The sequence below is a fragment of the Panulirus ornatus genome, chromosome 50 (assembly GCF_036320965.1).
Source record: "Panulirus ornatus isolate Po-2019 chromosome 50, ASM3632096v1, whole genome shotgun sequence".
Taxonomy (NCBI): Eukaryota; Metazoa; Arthropoda; class Malacostraca; order Decapoda; family Palinuridae; genus Panulirus; species Panulirus ornatus.
This window is the reverse complement of record NC_092273.1, coordinates 5,094,136-5,112,711: the sequence shown is the minus strand read 5'-3', so window position 1 is coordinate 5,112,711 and position 18,576 is coordinate 5,094,136. Positions and strand designations below refer to the sequence as shown.

The window sequence follows — 18,576 nt, the reverse complement described above, 5'->3', positions numbered from 1 at the left end:
GTACTAACAGTATGCCAAAGATATAGGAGTCTCAGAGTCAAATATGAATTATTTAATGACAGTTGAGGAAATGTAGATAGTGGAGAAATTTGATATGATAATGCAAATAGGCTAATACATTTTTAAAGAGTACAAAAATATATGATTCAATGCAAAGGATTGTAAGTTTAAGGTTTTTTTTAAAAAAGGGTTAAACATATAATATTTTGTGATTATCTTTAGGTTTTTAGATATTTTCATGGTAAAAAGTGCTGAATAATCATTAGGTTCTAGCCATTTTCTGATTCTACAAAATCATTCAAATCATTACCATCCACATCTCAGACTAGTCTGTCTGTTATGAAGAGTATGTTGAAAATCAGCATAATTTTTTTTTTTAGCAGTATCTTCTTTACTTGCTCTGAATATTTAACTTCATATTTATACTATATTTGCACACTTCATTCTGTTAAGATTGTTTATGGATCCAATCTCATCCTTTTTTTCTTCTTTTTCACTGAGGGGTCTTTTCTGAAGCTCCATTGACAATACAGCACTGCTTAAATCTGCATGATGTTGTCAGATTCTTCACATCAAAATTTTTTCATTTCTCAGTCTGATAATGTTTCTGCTCTTGTCATGAATATTGATGTGCTCTTATATATTCCTCAAGGTTATGATTTTTTAGGTAACTCTCTTCTTTCAACCATTTGTATAATTTCATGCCAAGTGGCACTTTTTTTTTTGGCTTTCATAATTGATCACCATTTCCCAAGTTAGCGATGTAGTGCCATGAATAGACGAAGAAAGGCTACATCTGCTCACATCCATTGTCTAGCTTTTGTGTATGATGCACCAAAACCACAACCAGTCCCAGACCTTTCCATAGTTTATCCGAGATGTTTTGCATGCCCTGGTTCAATTCACTGACAGCATGTGGACCCCTGTATATCATATTATTCCAATTCACTCTACTCCTTGCATGACTTTCACTGTCCTGCATATTCAGGCCCTGATCACTCAAAATCTTTTTCACTTCATCCTTCCATCTCCAATTTGGTCTCCCCAATTTCCTTGTTCCCTCCACTTGTGACACATATAACCTCTTTGTTAACCTTTCTTCACTCATTCTCTCCATATGTGCAAACCATTTTAGCACACCCTCATCAGCCTTTCAACCACAGTTTTTATTAACACACTTCTCTCTTACCCTTTCATTACTTACTCGATTAAACCACTTCACATGTCCTCAAACATTTCATTTCCAACACACTCACTCTACTCTGCACAGTCTTACCTGCAGCCCATGCCTTGCATCCGTATGATAACATTAGGACTACTATACCTTCAGACATACCTATTTTTGCCTTCCCATATGATGATATCTCTCTCCACACATTCTTTAGTGCTCCCAGAACATTTATCCCTTCATCCACCCAGGAACTTACTTCTACTTCCATGGTTCCATTTGCTGCCATGTTCACTCCCGTGTATCTAGAATACTTCACATTCTCCAATTTTTTCCCCATTTAAACTCACACCCCAACTGAAATGCCCCTCAAGTTTGTTAAAACTCGCAAACACTGACATGTGCCACATCTCTGCTAAACCTACAGTGACATGTGCCATGACTCTGCTAAATCTACTAATCTTATTTTTATTCACACTTACTCTCAGCTTCAACTGTAAATGGCTTTTATGTCACTTAAATAACAACCAAAATATTCTGCAGAATATTTCAGGAAATATTTCAAGAAGTTTTCTTAATATCTAACAGTTGAAGATGCAGAGGTGTTGAGCATAAGAAATGTCTGATATAGGTGGCAAGGAACACTGTAATGAATACAAGAAAAGATGCACATTATTGAGAGAAACATTTTTCTAGGTCTTCAACAAACATCTATCACTGGCACTGATTGCTGTTGCCAATAAAGGTCATCCAGCAGGCTGGAGTCACATGCTAGTTTCTACTGCTACTTTTACTAAGGTATGTATCAGGTTGCACCCAAATGATTTTTTTATTCACTTTGGAATAGTAAGGGTTTTGAATGATGAGTAATCATTAGCACAAATGGTGTGACTAATATGTATGTTTGCAGTTTTTAAATACATGAGGTTCTAACCTTGATGTTTGAAGAGAGAAACTTGAATTTTCTGGCCATCTATGTATCTATATCTCTGACTACATCAAAGAGGTGGCCATAGCAATAGAGTCTCCATAACTAGTGATCTCCACTGCCACTTCTTAGCCTTTATGCCTCACCCTTAAGAGGCCACTGGCAGAGGGTAGCACTAGCATAGTGTTTGCTGAGGCTTCTGCCTAATGTTCCTACTGACTGCTTTTATCAACTGTTCTTTCTAACTACTTCTAGCTATCATCTCTACCTAATGCTCCTGCTTAAATGTTCCTACCTACTGTGTCTATCTACTTCTACCATTTTACCAAAAGGGCAGGGCTAGGACAACGTGCTCACCACAGGAAAATTTAGTTTTGAAGAATGAGCTGTGTGAGTTAAGTGTAGTCATGTGTTATGTATGACAGGGAGAGATTGTATGTTTGTGGACCGAATGCCAGTAGTCCACATGTAAGTGAGACAGAAAGAAAAGACAGCTACCTGGGTCAGAGGAGTGTAACTTGGCAGCCACTTACGAGCTGGCTTACTAAGCAAATGTCACTACCCAGTTGGGTAGTACTGGTGATATACCTACCTGGTCATTAGCTGCATACAAACCATTACCTACAATTTTCTGGCTCTGAGTAAATCAAAGTTAAAGGGTAAAGGGGTAGAATAGTTTGAAAGTGTTTTCGGAGTAAAGCTTTTGGTTAATAAGAGGACAGCAGTGAAGGAATGGGAAGCACTTCAGATGAAGACTGAGGTTTAGGGCTGGGTTAAAAAAGGCATGATGTAGCATTCAATGTTGATAAAGTTTTAATGCTAAGGATGAGATCATAATGCTAAGGGATCTGAGGGCAGGGGTTAAAGATGTAGCTATTGAGGGTATAACCAAGAGGTATGGGGTCCTTGATATGAATGAGAATGGGAAGAAGCCTTAAAGTTCTGGAAGAGGAATGATGGTCAAGAATACATGGTTGAAGATATACAAGTGTCTATTGTAAGCTGATTTAAATTGATTATATAACCCCAGGACCCTATTAATGGGGCCTTTGTAACTTCAAGGTTGTTCTTCAAGCAGAGTGTTCTGAAAGCAGTGGTGGGGAACTCTTTGAATTTTTTTTGGAGAGAAGTTCCTGTACAATTGTATTCCCTTTTGCCCATTGACAGTGATTCAGTTTTAACAAAAGTGACCTGCTTGTAGTGAAACTTCATGCATGTGGTTTACAAACATTAATGGGGTATGTGTTAATCATCATTTGTGCAAAGAAGAGGTTGATGGATATGAACATATTGAGAGGGATGGCACATGCAGTGTTTGATTATTTCTTAGTGAAGGTGAGAGAAACAATTGATGGTGGTTTTAGGTAAATAGGATTTGAAGGAAGTGGTGTAAGAAAGCAAGCTTTGAAAAATAGCCTGTAAGTGGAGATACAGGGAATTATTAAGTACAGACAGGTATAAGGTGAGAATAAAGAAAAATAGGGGAGGAAAGGAAAGGAAGGTGTTTTAGGAAGCATTGCTTAAGTGTGTTGCAGTATAGGGTAGTGCAGGGTAAGAAGTGGATGACTAAGTAAGTTACACTGTAAGTGGAGGTATATGGATGATGTCTGAAGTGGAGTACAAGTGGGGTAAAAGCAGAAAGTAGTAGAAGATCAAGAGAAAGAATGAGACCTAAAAAAGAAGAGGACAAATAAGAGGTGAGGTGAGAGAATAATGATGAACAAGACAAAATGAGATGAACTTTGAATGGAGAACCAGACAAATGAGGTTAACAGTGGGGAGAGTAGATAAGGAAGTGGTGACACACAAAGGTTATATGAAAATGAGAGGGAGTGAGGGTTTTGGAGGACCACCAGATTTGAAGCCCATGTAACCTACATAATCACCACCTTTAGACGTCATTCTCTTATATCTCATATCTTCATATTTTCTTTGTCAGAAACATTATCACTCTAAACACGTCATCCAAAGTCTCAGCTTGTCTCAGATGTCCATGTCAGTAATCTCTCATTAGAGGAGATTGTTCTTAAAAGGCTGTAAAACTCTGCCAGCACCTTTTCCCACCATTACTACATTCCCTTGTGTGTTACTTGGAGGTCAACAAGGAACTTTTTCCTAATTCACTCCCTACCACTGTAATTATACAATGAGTTCAAGAGTCCCACCAACCTCCATTTGGCTGTGATTATTTCCTTTGCTTACTGGTTAACTTTTGATCATAAGATATGTTTATTAACCCACTATTTCTTCTTGTCCCTTCTATCCTTTCTACTGTATTATACATTGTCAAGTCTTGTTTGTGATTTTTGTAGGAGTGAATGGTTTGGATGTGTTAACTGTATCTTGTTTTGAGCTTTTAGATTAGATTTTGTTAGCACTAGGCAGAAGTTAACAGAAGGGAATCATATCCTTAGGGGGAAATGGTAGAGTATTTATTTTCAGGAATCTACCCGTTACTTTTAAAGCAAGTGAGGCTTTTCATTTCCCCTGCTCATTTACCTCCTCTTTAGAAAGAAAGAGCATTTCATGAATTCAAAGCCAGTTATTTCAGATGTACTGTATTGATGATCTGTATGTTAAGTTTGATTTTAAACTCAAGTTCAGATTATACATTTTTAATTAGTAATGAAGAGCCTGTGCAAGTCATGATGATCATGATTTTTACCAGTTTAATGGTAAACTTACTTTTGAAAGCTAAAGGACATGATTTTTTTTCTAAAAGCATCTTACTCTGTGGCAGGCAATATTCACAGTGACGGGGAAGGACATCACAGTATTCTGTGATCAGTGGGTACGCCAGGGTGGACATGCAAAGTTCAACATGAAGTTCCTGTTTAATCGCAAGAGGTAGGAGCAGCGAGGCTTTATTAAATGAGCATTGTAGCTTGTTTTAGAACTTTTGTTTTAAATCTATGAACAACATACTGTGATTTGTTTTGTTTTGACTGTCTTGGGTTTCTTGATTTATAGAATGGTGATGATATAAACACGAGGGAAGTGAGATTCTAAGAAATGAAATATTTGAAGATAAAAGAACATGGCTACTCTGATATGATGATTAGTTTGCCACATTTGGTACTGTAATTCAAAATCACCATTTCATAATAGTGTCATCAATGATGTTGAACTCTAATGTTTTTTGAAAGTACAGACAAATGTTTATTATTTGCATAGAAACAATATACACTCATTAATTGCTTTATATGTTGATAGATAAAGATGCTTCTTATATGTTTTGTGGTTACAGTGAGCAGCCACCTAGCTAAAACTTGAGCCTCTAAGACCATTTTTCCAGTGCATTTTTCATATCTTGATGTCTTCAAGACATCACAGCATACTGAGGTCACAGGCAGGTGATGCAAGTTTGGTTTAGGATTACTAGGTATATGATTCAGCAGTAAATGAGAATCTTGTCTGATGGTTGGATGATTGCTTGGCACTACCATACCTCAGCATTGTTATATCATCACAATAGATGGATTGCTGTATGGTCATTGTGTCCTCAAAGGCTTTATGATGGCTAGCTGGAGTAACCTCATGGATGCACCTTATTGTAGGGAGTAAAATGATGTCTTAACCCTCCATCAAGCAAATGCTATCTTTCAGATGCTTATGGGGTTCTGTCTTCAGTAGAGAAATGGTTTTTCATCCTTCAAAACCTAGGTTCTGTACTTCATAGTGATCTACATTTATGTTTTGCTAGGAACATCGTGGAGATGACTATTGAGCAGGGATACATTGGTGAACTAGGAATTCGTCGCTATGTTGGACCATTGGTGGTGTGGATACAAGAGTTGGATGGCACATTTAAACATACTTTGCAAATTGAACATCAGGTACTCAAAAAAAGGTTTATTTCCATTCATAATTCAATGTTATCCTGAGTAAGATATCATTTCTCTTACAGACACAAAATGCTGAATTATTTTTTGAGGGAAAATATTTTTCTGATATCCTTGTTTCAGAATTACAAACATTCCTTGACATGTTAAATGCTTTATGTTGTCACCATTTGAAGTAGATTAGGATGTTATGAAACTGTATGTACCATTTTCAAAAGATAAAGATCTGTTATGGTAAAATACCCTTAGGATGCATTGTATTTTAACCATTTATTGATAACCAAGATTTATCATGCCAACAAATTCTTTCATACTACTATTCGCCATTTCCCGCGATAGCGAGGTAGCGTTAAGAACAGAGGACTGGGCCTTTGGTGTATGTTTTTTCTCAGCTTGTATTTTATATGCATGCAGATCTATGTTGAATTATGTGATTTATTTTATTTCAGGTGGTGAGCCAGAAAATGTGGCCACTGTTTAACTAGATTACAGTGCTTGATATAAATGTTATTTGTTTAATGAAGGCTGAAGTGAGTCTTGTAGTGGAAGAGGGAGCTCTGCTGTTGGGTGCATTAATACCTTTATGCACCAACTTACTGATAACATTATCCCCTCCCATGCACAGGGTTAGTGATGACCTGCAGGCTTATAATAACTGTGCTGTACATCTTCTTTCACTGGACACATTTTTCAGCTGAACCAGAGCATGTGAAGCAGCTGGGGTAAACCATGGAAAGGTCTTTAGGGTCTGGTTGTGGATAGGGAGCTGTGGTTTCAGTGCACTGCACATGACAGTTAGAGAATGGGTGTTAGCAACTACAGCCTTTCTTCTTTTTATGTCACAATCTCACTAATGCTGGAAACAGCAATCAATCATAAAAAAAAATTGCTTGCCGGCATGTGTGATTTGGCTGTAAGCTATTTTAGGAAAAAAAATTAGAATCCATCCCCATGTAGTGTGCTGTTACACTACATGCTGGAAGTATACAATAATATCATCTTTATAGTGTTTTACCCATATCATAAAACTGTATTTTATAATTGTCATACCTTTTGGTGTGATGTTTTATGCTTGAGTGAGTTGCTTGGAGTGTGTTTGGTTGGACAGTGGTGATGGTGTGGAGATGAGTAGACAGTTGCACCTGTAGCAATCCTGTGCAATTCTTTTATATGGGGAGAAGGGGTAGCAGGGGGAAGGTTATGTTGCAGGTTGCTGCTTGTCTGCCCTGCAATATCCCCATGCCTCCAGGCAGAGCAATCAGAAGCCTGCAAAACGAACATATACTGAATTGGTGTGGACATACAGATAGGATCAGTCTAGAGAAATGGATGAAGAGGATATATGTGTCTGAAGTAAGGGGAACAAGGAGTATCATTTTGCTTATGAATACTTATGATGAGATTTTGCCATGGTGGCAGGGCTGTTATTTAGTGCTCATTGTTTGTCTTGTTTGTTGGATAACACTTTCACAGGAGTAGATACTGTGACTAGGCTCTGCCTACAAGACTTTGGCAAAGCTTTATTATTGGAAATAAAGTCTTAACAAAGAATTTATCACTTCAAAGGAGTCCATATTTCCTTGCTACTGGGAGCTATGCAGCCTTGGACTGCTGGGGCCTTTAGAAAGAGGTCTTGGGGAACTTCAAAAGTCTTTTATAGAAATTGGTCCCTGGGAACTTCATCAATCTTTCATAGACATTGGTAAATAGACAGGATGAGATGAACGGATGGAATGATAGTTGCTTTGAGTTATCCAAACCTGATCACTCTAAAAGGTTTGAGGCATGCATGGGATAGAAAGAATTGCATTGATGTAGTATACAAGTTTCCTTGTGCTGTCAGTGGGTGAATCAGGGCATATTAAATTATCTAGGGTAAACCGCAGAAAGGTCTGTGGGGCTTGGTTTGAATAGGTAGCCTTAGTTTTGGTGCATTTTACATGACAGCTAGAGAGTGGATGTGAGCAAATGAGGCCATTCTTTGTCTCTTCCTAAGGCTGCCTTGCATACTTTGGAAACAGCATGAAAGTCTGAAAAAAAAAGGAACTAGGATAAAAGCATGTTGAGATGTTATGTTTTTGGAGTTCATGTGGTATATGGTAGGCTGAAGAGTTGTGGTAGTATGCTTGAAGATATGAGAAGAGGTATGAAGATTCAAGGGTGATAATGATTGATTATAAGCAGTGGAATCTTTTGTGTGTAATAGTAAAAGTATAAATGAAAAAGTTGTTTCAGTTCACAGATAAACTTTGTGTGCAAGGTGAATGATTAAGAAAAAGGATAATGTAGAAGTTCAAGCTCACTGTAGCAAAATAGAGATAAGGCAAGGATGCGTTTAAGATGAGAGGCTCTTTGCTCCTGATCCTACCAATTTAGATAGGAGGAGAATTAAAGGTGGTAGATAAATGTGGTGTTTTATTTTGTAAATGGTGTAATAGTAGAAAATCTCATAAATTTTTAGCGTATATTTGTCAGTTCGACACAAGAACATTGATTGTTTAATGAGATAGTTTTTCTATTATATATTTAACTCCTTAAGTCCTGAGATGGTTTCCCTTCTAACCATGTAATTCTGAGTTTCTCAGGTTATATAATGATGTATATAACTTTCTGGGGATAGGGGAGCAAGAATACTTCCCACGTATTCCCTGCGTGTCGTAGAAGGCGAGTAAAAGGGGAGGGAGCGGGGGGCTGGAAATCCTCCCCTCTCATTTTTTTTTTTTTTTAATTTTCCAAAAGAAGGAACAGAGAATTGGGCCAGGTGAGGGTAGTCCCTCAAAGGCCCAGTCCTCAGTTCTTAATGCTACCTCGCTAATGCGGGAAATGGCGAATAGTTTGAAAGAAAAAGAAAGAAAATATAACTTTCTAATTTCATGGATACTAATATAACAAAAAGAAAGAAAATCAGTTCAGCACTTTGATATGAGACTTTCTAAGTATAGGTGAGGTGTGCCACACTTTTATCTAATCGATTCCTCTGTGTTCACTTATTCAAGTATATTGTGACTCCTGTTAGGCCAAGTAGCATGAAGATTAGATTCTCTCACAATCAAAGAACCTGTCAATATGTCAATGTTTTGTTTATTTGGTATACATTCACTGGTGGTTAGTTGTTTTCCATGTTTTAAGGGCCACCTTGTTATCCTTTTTTGGCTTGCCATATGATATATAGTCCAAAGCAGTTAGAGGTTAAGTCATTAGACTGTAAAATCCTCAACTTTCCTCATTAAGGCTCAGAAAGTGTCTCAGATTAGAACATTTCTTTTGTGTTATTTCTTGTTCTTTCATCTAGGTGTCCAAGAAGGAGATAGTTTGCCACTCAAAGTCTCGTCGTAACAAGAAGAAGAAGATTCCTCTTTGTACAGGTGAAGAAGTGGATATGGATCTCAGTCATCTTGAGTAAGTACTTGATAATACTCCTGCCCAGAGAGAGAGGAGCTTGTGCAATATCATTATGCGTCTGTTATATCCTATATTTTTTCTTGTGTAGAGGTGATGTCAGTAGGTGTTTTAAGGGTGTTAAGTATGTTTATGGCTTTTCTGGTAGCCTTTGTGTGGGAAGTGAAAGTCACCCATTTGTTATATGTGGTACCTAGTGTTATTGGCTTTTTGTAGTGTTGGAGTGATTGATCATAAAGAGTTATGGAGGATTGGGGGTTGGTATGTATCTGTCAAGATGGATTTGTTTAGGGATGCAGGCATTTTACTTTGAGTTAGGTAGTGCTGTCATTGCATGATGTAGTGCTGCATGTATATTATTGCTTGTGTTAGGATGCTGTAATGTAATTGCATTTATTTGTATATAAGAGGTGTCAAGAGGTCATGTAAGAAGAGATTGGTCAGAGATGGAGAGAGAACATTTCTCTGGGAGACTCCATTGAGAACTATTGCAATTTTGAAAGTGAAACATGTATATCAGCCAGCCCCAAGTTCCACACTAGTCTCATGATCCTTTACTGGAGTTAACCCTCCATTGATGCAAGAAATAAGTGTTTTGAAGTGTGTTGCAATATTAACTGGGCCAGCTCTTCTGTGATTGTATGAGCTGATCCACACATGACACCTTTAAACTACTCAGAAATACAGCTGGATCATCCTTGAATGAATTTACTTAAGTTTTATTGTCTGTGGAAATCTTTACAAATTTGGGATGCATTATTCATAATTTTGTAATTTTGTTGTATAGTGCAGATTCCCCAGTTCTGTGGCTGCGCTTGGACCCAGACATGACAATGATGCGAGCAGTGGAAGTAGAACAACCAGACAACCAGTGGCAGTATCAGCTGAGGCATGAACGGGATGTAACAGCTCAAACAGAAGCTATCAATGCTCTGTATCGTTTGGCTAAACAAGGTATTTATGATATTTTTTGTAATGCTTGGGTTGTGGTGATGATCATACTGAATGATGAGTGACTTTGGTGAAATAAATGGATGATCATTATCTCAAAAGCTGTAAGTGGTCACAGACATAAGTGATATGTCTTTAACTGTATGTGACAAGATATATGGCTTTCTTCGCTTGAATGATGGGTGAAGAGACTGGAGAGAAATTGTGATAGAAGGGTATGGTGTGCATGCACCAAAGTTTTTAAATGATAGGACATTTGACTGGAATATGATGAAGTTTTGTTAAATCAGAATTGTTAGACGATACAGATAGCTGAGGAAAGAGACATTTTTGAACCTGGATGAGTTGCTGGAAAAGTTGTGTGATTGCTGTAGGTTATTTGTTACAAAATTAGGGTGAGATTTCAAATGAGTATAATTCTTACATATGCACCATACCATGTGCAGAAAGCATAAGGCATTTGAGCAGTATGTGCTCAGTTTCTTCATTTTGGTTGTTGCATTTGTTTTTGTCAGTGTTGTATTTGTTGGGGTTGAGGGAATCCGTGAGTATTGATTGCTGAAATGTGAGGTAGGGGTAAGCTTTTTATTTCTGCTCGGGGATTGGTGTTTAACTATGGAGTGGTTTGGATGGGAGGGGTCTGTTACTGTTACATAGAATAAAGTGCCAAGCATATTAAGGTGCCATTGTACTGAGAGGACCTGTGTTTCATGATATATATGTTGAGTGTTTTTTTTATGGCTAGGCTGCAAGTGATTGCTCCGAGTGCACTATTTTGTGTTATTTGCAGCTTTCTTTTATATGCTTTGAAAGGGTGGAAGACCATGCTGATGAGGCATAACATAAAGTGAAGTGGATGAATTGTTTGTAGAGGCTGTGAGATTCTTTTTCTTGTCCATATCTTATGCCAGTCATTGTTATGTGGGCATTTAGTTTGTGTGCTGATGTTATTGGCATGTTGGGTGACTGTCTTGCGTGCATTGTATGTGATGCCTAGATTGGTTATGTAGTTTGCATTGTATGTGATGTTTAGAATGGTAGTGTAGTTTGCATGTATGTCACATTTGCTTTGAGAGGGTGGAAAACCAGGCATGTGAGGCATAGTATAAAGTTGAGCGGGTGAATTGCTTGTGGAGGATGTGAAGCAATTATTCTGCCCAAATTTCATGCAAGTATTGTTCTTAGGGCATTTTGTTTAGTGGGTATAATTTTCCATTCAAGGTGACTATGGGGTGTGACCTGGATTTATGTCTGTCTGAGGTTAGAACTGTGATTGAAGACTTATGTGTAGAGGCAGCAATTTTGTTCTGGGTGAGCCATTTTTCCAATTTTGTTATTATTGTTAGCATACCATTATTATTATCATTATTGGAAGAGAAGAAGGAGCCAAGCAAGGAGTATTAACCCTCCTTGAAGGCTTAGGCTGGGGTGTCTTTAACACTTTTGGATGTACCCAAGATGAGATGGGAGAGAGAGGTAGTATGTTTGAGGAGCAGAACCCGGATTTTCTACATTGAGTTAATCAAAACTTAAGGATAAGAATTATGAACTGAATAGTAATGGTAAACAGAAAAATGTATAGCTCGATGTACTTAAAAGCGTATTGTAATATTGTCATAAATATCTGTATAGGTGCTGTTACTACTGAGATGCGAAATACTCTGAATGCTGTACTAGAAAATGAACAGTGCTTCTATAAGGTTAGTTTTATGGCTGATTTTATAAACTCAATGCTTTCCATAAGAGAAGAGCTATGTTATTATTAATATGATGTATGTTATTCACATCCAAATATTGCATTGAATTATTACCTGTAAGAATGTTGTGATCAGTGGTATAGTTATAGCAATTATTGCTACTAAAATTTGTTAGATTTGCTGCATTGTGGTTTGTGATTATATTCCCTGCAGGTACGATGTAGAGCAGCTCACTGCCTGACTCGTGTGGCAAACGCCATGGTAGCCAATTGGAATGGTCCACCAGCCATGATGCAGATATTCCGAAAGATGTTTGGGTCATTCTCTTGCCCCAATATCATTAGGCAGCATGACTTTACCAGCCTCCAAAACTACTACATACTTAAGGTTTGATGGGTCACTGAAGATTTCAAATTGTGAGATTCATGCTGATTTCCTTCATACTGTTTCTCATTGATAAAGGTCATAGTATCTTACAAGAAAAATTAAATATTTTTATTAAGTACTACTAATATACTGTGCAATTTTGGTTGCTGTATTATCAAAAAAAATATTGAAAGGTAACAAGGTTAATAATTTGGGACCAAATGACAAACCATGCAAAGAAGGTTAAAGGAGCTCAAAGTACATTTTCCCCCAAAGGAAAAGCTTTGTGTTGACATAATAAGAAGATATTTTCAATGGAACACCTATCTATGTTTTTAGTTGTATGAAAAATTGTTTTACTCTAAGTAAAAGAGAGATAAACTACATAGATATAGCCATGTAAAATTCTTAGACAACCTGTTGTACAACCTCAGTGTTATATAACAATGGACAGTGTTGCTGCCTTGTATACTTTAGTATGTATGATCATTACTTTGCTTATATCCTATTAATATCAATGCAGTTTATACATCATCAAGAGGTATTGCACAGTATGTACATCAGCAGAAATTGGCAACAGTGATGACATCTACACAAACAGAGACATACTTCTCTCAGTCATGCTTGGACTGAGGATGATTGTCCCTTGAAGGCCTGCCTTGAACTTAGCCTGGATATTGCATTGGGATATCTCAGTTCATATACATATGGGTGGAGCAGTATGTTCTTAGGGGTTAGAGGGTTAAGATGCAGTGTTTCAGAAGTATGACATGTTTATAAAAGAACTGTGTAGACTTCTCACACTTTTCTGTATAATGAAAACTGTATTGCAGACTCTGCCAGTTGCTATGGCTGGGCTCCGCAACACTCACAAGTCTTGTCCTCCAGAGGTATTAGGGTTTTTGATGGATCTCTTCAAATATAGTGATAACTCCAAGAACCGCTATTCAGATAATTACTACAGGGCATCTTTAGTGGATGCCCTTGCTGCAGCAATATCTCCAGCACCTGTGCAGCATGATCCTGCTACCATTACTTCCGATACCTTGTCTGAGGATATACGGAGGATTCTGGGTGAGGTATGTCATGTTCAGTAAACTCCTTGATGGACATTTGTATCATGATGGAGTTGAAAAGATTATAGAGTATTTAGTGCCTTCCATCTGGGATTTGTCATCCAACTTACTTTTGTTGCCTAAGAGGGTGCATTTGTGTCTTTATCTATTGTTATGGGGGTAAACAGTTGTTTAGGGGGGAGTTTATACTTGTGGTGCCTCTGTCCCTTATTCTCATATTCTTATCAAGCACACTCTTAAACTCATCATTACTGAGAGCAGTTGTTCTCCTCAACACTAAACTGTCCCTGCTGTTGACTGTGCTGCTATGATAAAAGTGCTCCTTAATGTTTTTATGAATTTGCATTATCTTGATAAATGATTTCATCTCTGTTAATCAGGCTTTTGTTCTTCTAAAGAAATTTTTCCATTCTATTTCTTTCTATTATTTTTGTTCCCATGAAGAGGATAGGTTGTTTTAGTTTTTGTAGCCTTGCTCCATAATGCTTCTGAGTATATATGTATATGTATGTATATATATATCCATCCCCAAATCCATTTAATTTTTATGCTCAAATTCAAATCCTCCCATTGAATAGATGGAATTTAGTCATGTAACCTTTTTTTCCAACTTTATTGCCCTTTATTAATTAGAATTAAATATAAGCCATTCAGAAAAATGCTGCATTCAAGAATGCATTTCAACTTATATTGATTTTGGCATCATCTGTAGAGTAGTTGATTAACATAGATTTGTGATGTCTATCTGTCCATATATGCTAATTCCATTTCCAGTGGTTGAATTCAGTGCATGTGAAAATTAGTTTTGCAGAACTGGGAGTCCTCAGAGCCATGCAGGCTAGCAAAGGGCAGGGATGCGTAATTCCCTTTCTACCCTTCAGTTGATATGAATGTAGAGCACTTTATATCTTGTGTGTCATAGAAGTTGATGAAGAGAGTTAGGAGTAAAGGGTTCGAAATTTTCCATATCCCATATTAACACTTTCTAAAAGTAGGAAAAGAAGAAGCAAAACAAAACAAAATTTTCCAGGAACCCTTATGTCCTTATGTTCCCTTGCTAGGGCAGGAAAGGTAAGCAGTCATAAAAGAAAGAAAGATAAGAGTAATTCAGGAATAGCACCATCTGTTAGCTAAGAATTCCAAACACTGATTCTTTTATTTTTTTTCACCATTTAGATCACCCGCTTCCTAAATCTAGAGAAGCTGTTACCTTGCTACAAGTACACAGTGACTGCTTCTTGCCTTCATGCTATTCGTGTTCTTCAGAGGAATGGTCTCCTACCTCCTAAATCAGATATCTTCAAGGCTTATGCTGCATATCCTCATTATATAGGTAAGAAAGATTAAACTATGTTAAATGAATACTTTATAATTTTTCTGCCTGAAGTCATTTTACTTTTTCATGGATCAGTATATTGAATGTTTGATATACCTTAACAAAGTCAGTTTTATTATCCTGGTCAGACTTTCACAATGAGAACTTGGTGATTAGACTCCAGTGCCATATCCTGTCAAAAGCATTTGAAGAAATCAGTGATGATGATAGAGCGAATTGGAATGATGTGGTATGCTGGGATAGATGTGAAGTGGTCGGGGTAAATCATGGAAAGGTTGTGGGGTCTGGATGTGGATAGGGAGCTGTGGTTTTGGTGCGTTACACATGACATCTCTCTTACCTTTTCATTACTTACTCGATCAAACCACCTCACAACACATATTGTCCCCAAACATTTCATGAAGTTTTTAATCTCTCAGAGAGGGTGACTAGACAGTGATAACTTTGAAAAAGGAACCAACAGTTGATATTTCCATGGAAGAATGATTCAAGTTGATCAGAAAGAAAACTGTCTTAAGGTTCATGAGGAAATGTTGTTTAAGAAGAGAATAAAAAACTTTCAGGATTGCAAAAATGAAAGCAATAGGTTGATAGTTGGAAGGATGAGTACAAATGCCCTTTCTTAAGCAGGTCTGTATCATTATCTGTATCTAAGATTAAGGAAAATCATATTGTTATTCCATCCATTCTTTATTTGCTTTATTGTGTTAGTCACTGGAAATATCTAAACTTACTACCTGGTTGCATGGTTATTTCATGTTGATACAAGTACCCTGCTGTGGGTATAGATGATAATTCTTAATTACATGAGATAATGCACATGATTGGTCAGTCTCATTCAACATAAACACCTGACTGCTTAGTTAAGTAAAGTAACAACCCTTGGTAGGTTAACCAGGCTGTCAGTGAGGACTGTCTCTGAATGTGAACCAAATTACAAGCTTTCATTTTGCTAGGCTTGTCACATCTGTGGTGGTATACCCCAACTGAAGTTAGTAAGCATTTATCTGCCAACCTGAGGAAGGGTGAAAAACTGGGTGAGCTGTATGCTATCTGCCCAAGTTAGAGATTAAACCTGGATCGGTGGATTAGTAGTGAACATCTCAAACCACAATACCATGGAGATGCCAGATTGTTGAGTGCTGCTCAGTTCTAACCCAGCTTGGGTGAATTAGGCGGCCTGTTACTTGAGGAGAGGGCAAATTTTTTTTTCTTTTATTATTGGTTTCCAGATGGTTTTCTAATTGTTAATAAGGGGAAATTGCCTAAGTATGATTTTGCATCTTTTGCATACCTAAATACAAAAATAGGTATCCTCTGATCAGAGTTGATTTTGCATATTTGTTATTATTTCAGATGTACGAGTTGCAGCAGTGGAGCAGGTTGTTGACTTCTTAGCCCATGATGGATCTCGTGAGGATGTAGATTTCTTGTTGAGTTTGGTTGAATCAGACCCAGTCCCTCGTATGCGATATTTAACACTTGTGTCATTAGCTGGGAATCCTCCATTCATTATGGGTCAAAGTCACAAGCTTGATACAGAGCACCTTGTGGAACGTATGTGGAATATAATGAAGTAAGTTTTATAAACACAGATGAATTTTATGAATACTTTTTGCTCACTGAAACTCTTTTAGCCAGTGAGTAGTTTAACATATGAAACACTCAGACAAGCTGGTGTCTGATTCTGGGAGAGTGTGTGAAAGGAAGTTGAGAATTAAAGTAAACAAAATTAAGGTAATAAGGTACAGTAGGGGAATGAGATGGAATGGTTATATTGTGAGTTTGAGTGGGAAGGACTAGGAGGAAGTAGAGTGCTTTAGGTATCTAGGAGTAGACATATCAGTGGATGAAAGCATGGTGGTGGGGAGGGGGCTAAGGGCATGGATTCTCTGAAGAACATGTGGAAAGAAAGGTAGTTGTCTATTAGGGCAACGATGGATGTGTTTGGAGGTAAAGTAGTTCCCAAAGTTTTGTATGGATGTGAGTCCAAAGCAATGAATACAAAAGATAGGAAAGGATTGGATGTGTAGGAAATTTAATGCCTTAGGACGATACATGGTGAAGTGGGTTGATCGTGAAAGGAGTGATAGCATAAGAATGAGGTATGGTGTGATAATAAGTGCAGAGTGATTGAGAGAGCTGACCAAGGTGTGTTGAACTGGTTTGGATGTATGGAGAGGATATGCAAATAACACAGACTAATCGGATTTATGTCAGAAGTAAAGAGAGCAAGAGGGAGAGGACAACCAAGGAGATAGAAGGATACAGTCCCACTCCCACATTCAAATGGAAGTACTCACCCTTGTTTCTTCTTTCTCTTACTCATACCAAATTTTTTATTGAAAAAACTCATCTCTGCTTCTAATAGCTTTCCTAGTATTGAGGAATGTGTAGAAAGAGAGGTCACAACCTGAAAAGGCAAAAGTTGGGCATGTTTGAAGGTATAGTAGTGCCTAAAGTGTTGTATAGATTCAAGGCATGGGCTGTAGATGAGAAGGTATGAAGGAAGGAGAATGTGTTGGAGTTAGATGTTTAAGGACAGTATGTGATGTGAAGAGGGTTGATCTAGTAAGAAATGTTAGGATAAGATAGAAGTGTATTGATAGAAGCCTATGGTAGAGAGAGCTGAAGAAGGTGTGCTAAGCTGGTTTGGACTTAAGGTGAAAAGAGTGAAGAGAAGTTGTAAGAAGTGGAAGGGGCAAGAAAAAGGAGATTGAATTGAGATGCAAGGATGGAGAGGAAAAGATTTTGAGCACTCAGGTCCTGAGCATTCAGGAAGGTGTAATGCATGCACAAGATAGAGAATTGGATTGATGTGGTATATAGGAGGCAACATTCTGTCAGTGGACTGGACCAGGGCATGTAAAGCAGCCAGGGGTAACCACAGAATGATCTATGGGTCCTGTTTATGAATAAGGGGGTGTGGTTTTGGTGTATTACATATGACAGGGAATGGATTTGAGAAAATGAAGCCATTTCTTTATGTCTATCTGGCACTTCCTTACCACTAACCTGTGAAGCAGCAAATGAACATGAAAGAAAGAAAAAAGATGTATATATTGGTGTTGCCTATCTCCACTTGCTCAAGGTCACACTGTGAGTGAAAAGTTACAGTTGGTGAGGTTGTATAATCATTAGTTGAAGATATGGAGTACAGTCTCATGAGAGAATTTTGTAGTTTCATGGAAGTCCATCCTGTAATTATGAAATTGTACAGTGTGCAAGGGAGTTTTACACTCACGAGACCCCCATCTCTTGAACATTCTCTCCCATCATACAACTTTTAAAATTTGTATGTTCTGTGTACAGTAACCATGTCCTCAGGCATTTTATCCTATTTATCCACCACTCCTTTACTGCTGGTAAAAAAGTACTTCTTTACACCTTTTGTAGCAAAATTCATGCTTCATTTTCATGTTATGTCCTCTGGTAATTGTATCCCTATATCTCTTGAAGAGCTGCTCACTGTCTACTTCATCGATCTGTTTTAGAAATTTACTGAGTATGATTAGGTCACCCTTCACTTCTTTCTTCCAATGTGGTCAAATTTAAAGCCTCTAGCATTTCCCTGTAACTTAGTACCCTTAATTCTGGCACCATATTTGTTGCCATCCTCTGGACCTTCTCTGTTATCTCTGCAGTGACCAAACCTAAGAGACATTCTAGTTTTGGCCTTACATAGGATACATATTCTAGTTTTGGCCTTACATAGGATATCCAAACCTGAGAGACATATTCTGGTTTCGGCCTTACATAGGATATGAATATCTTGTTGAACATTTCCTTATCCATATATTTGAAAGCTTCTTA

At 37.6% G+C, this 18,576-nt stretch overlaps 1 protein-coding gene across 4 annotated transcripts in view; it reads left to right on the top strand.

Moving 5' to 3' along the window:
• Taf2 (TATA-box binding protein associated factor 2) overlaps positions 1–18,576 on the top strand; it is a 66,653-nt gene that overhangs the window by 39,815 nt on the left and 8,262 nt on the right. For all 4 annotated transcript variants that reach the window (XM_071691274.1, XM_071691276.1, XM_071691277.1 and 1 more), the window contains 10 exons: positions 1,865–1,966; positions 4,837–4,943; positions 5,800–5,932; positions 9,231–9,337; positions 10,125–10,291; positions 11,921–11,988; positions 12,199–12,372; positions 13,185–13,430; positions 14,604–14,760; positions 16,120–16,339. In XM_071691274.1, coding sequence (XP_071547375.1) covers positions 1,865–1,966; positions 4,837–4,943; positions 5,800–5,932; positions 9,231–9,337; positions 10,125–10,291; positions 11,921–11,988; positions 12,199–12,372; positions 13,185–13,430; positions 14,604–14,760; positions 16,120–16,339 — 1,481 coding nt within the window. The remainder of the gene's footprint in view (positions 1–1,864; positions 1,967–4,836; positions 4,944–5,799; positions 5,933–9,230; positions 9,338–10,124; positions 10,292–11,920; positions 11,989–12,198; positions 12,373–13,184; positions 13,431–14,603; positions 14,761–16,119; positions 16,340–18,576) is intronic.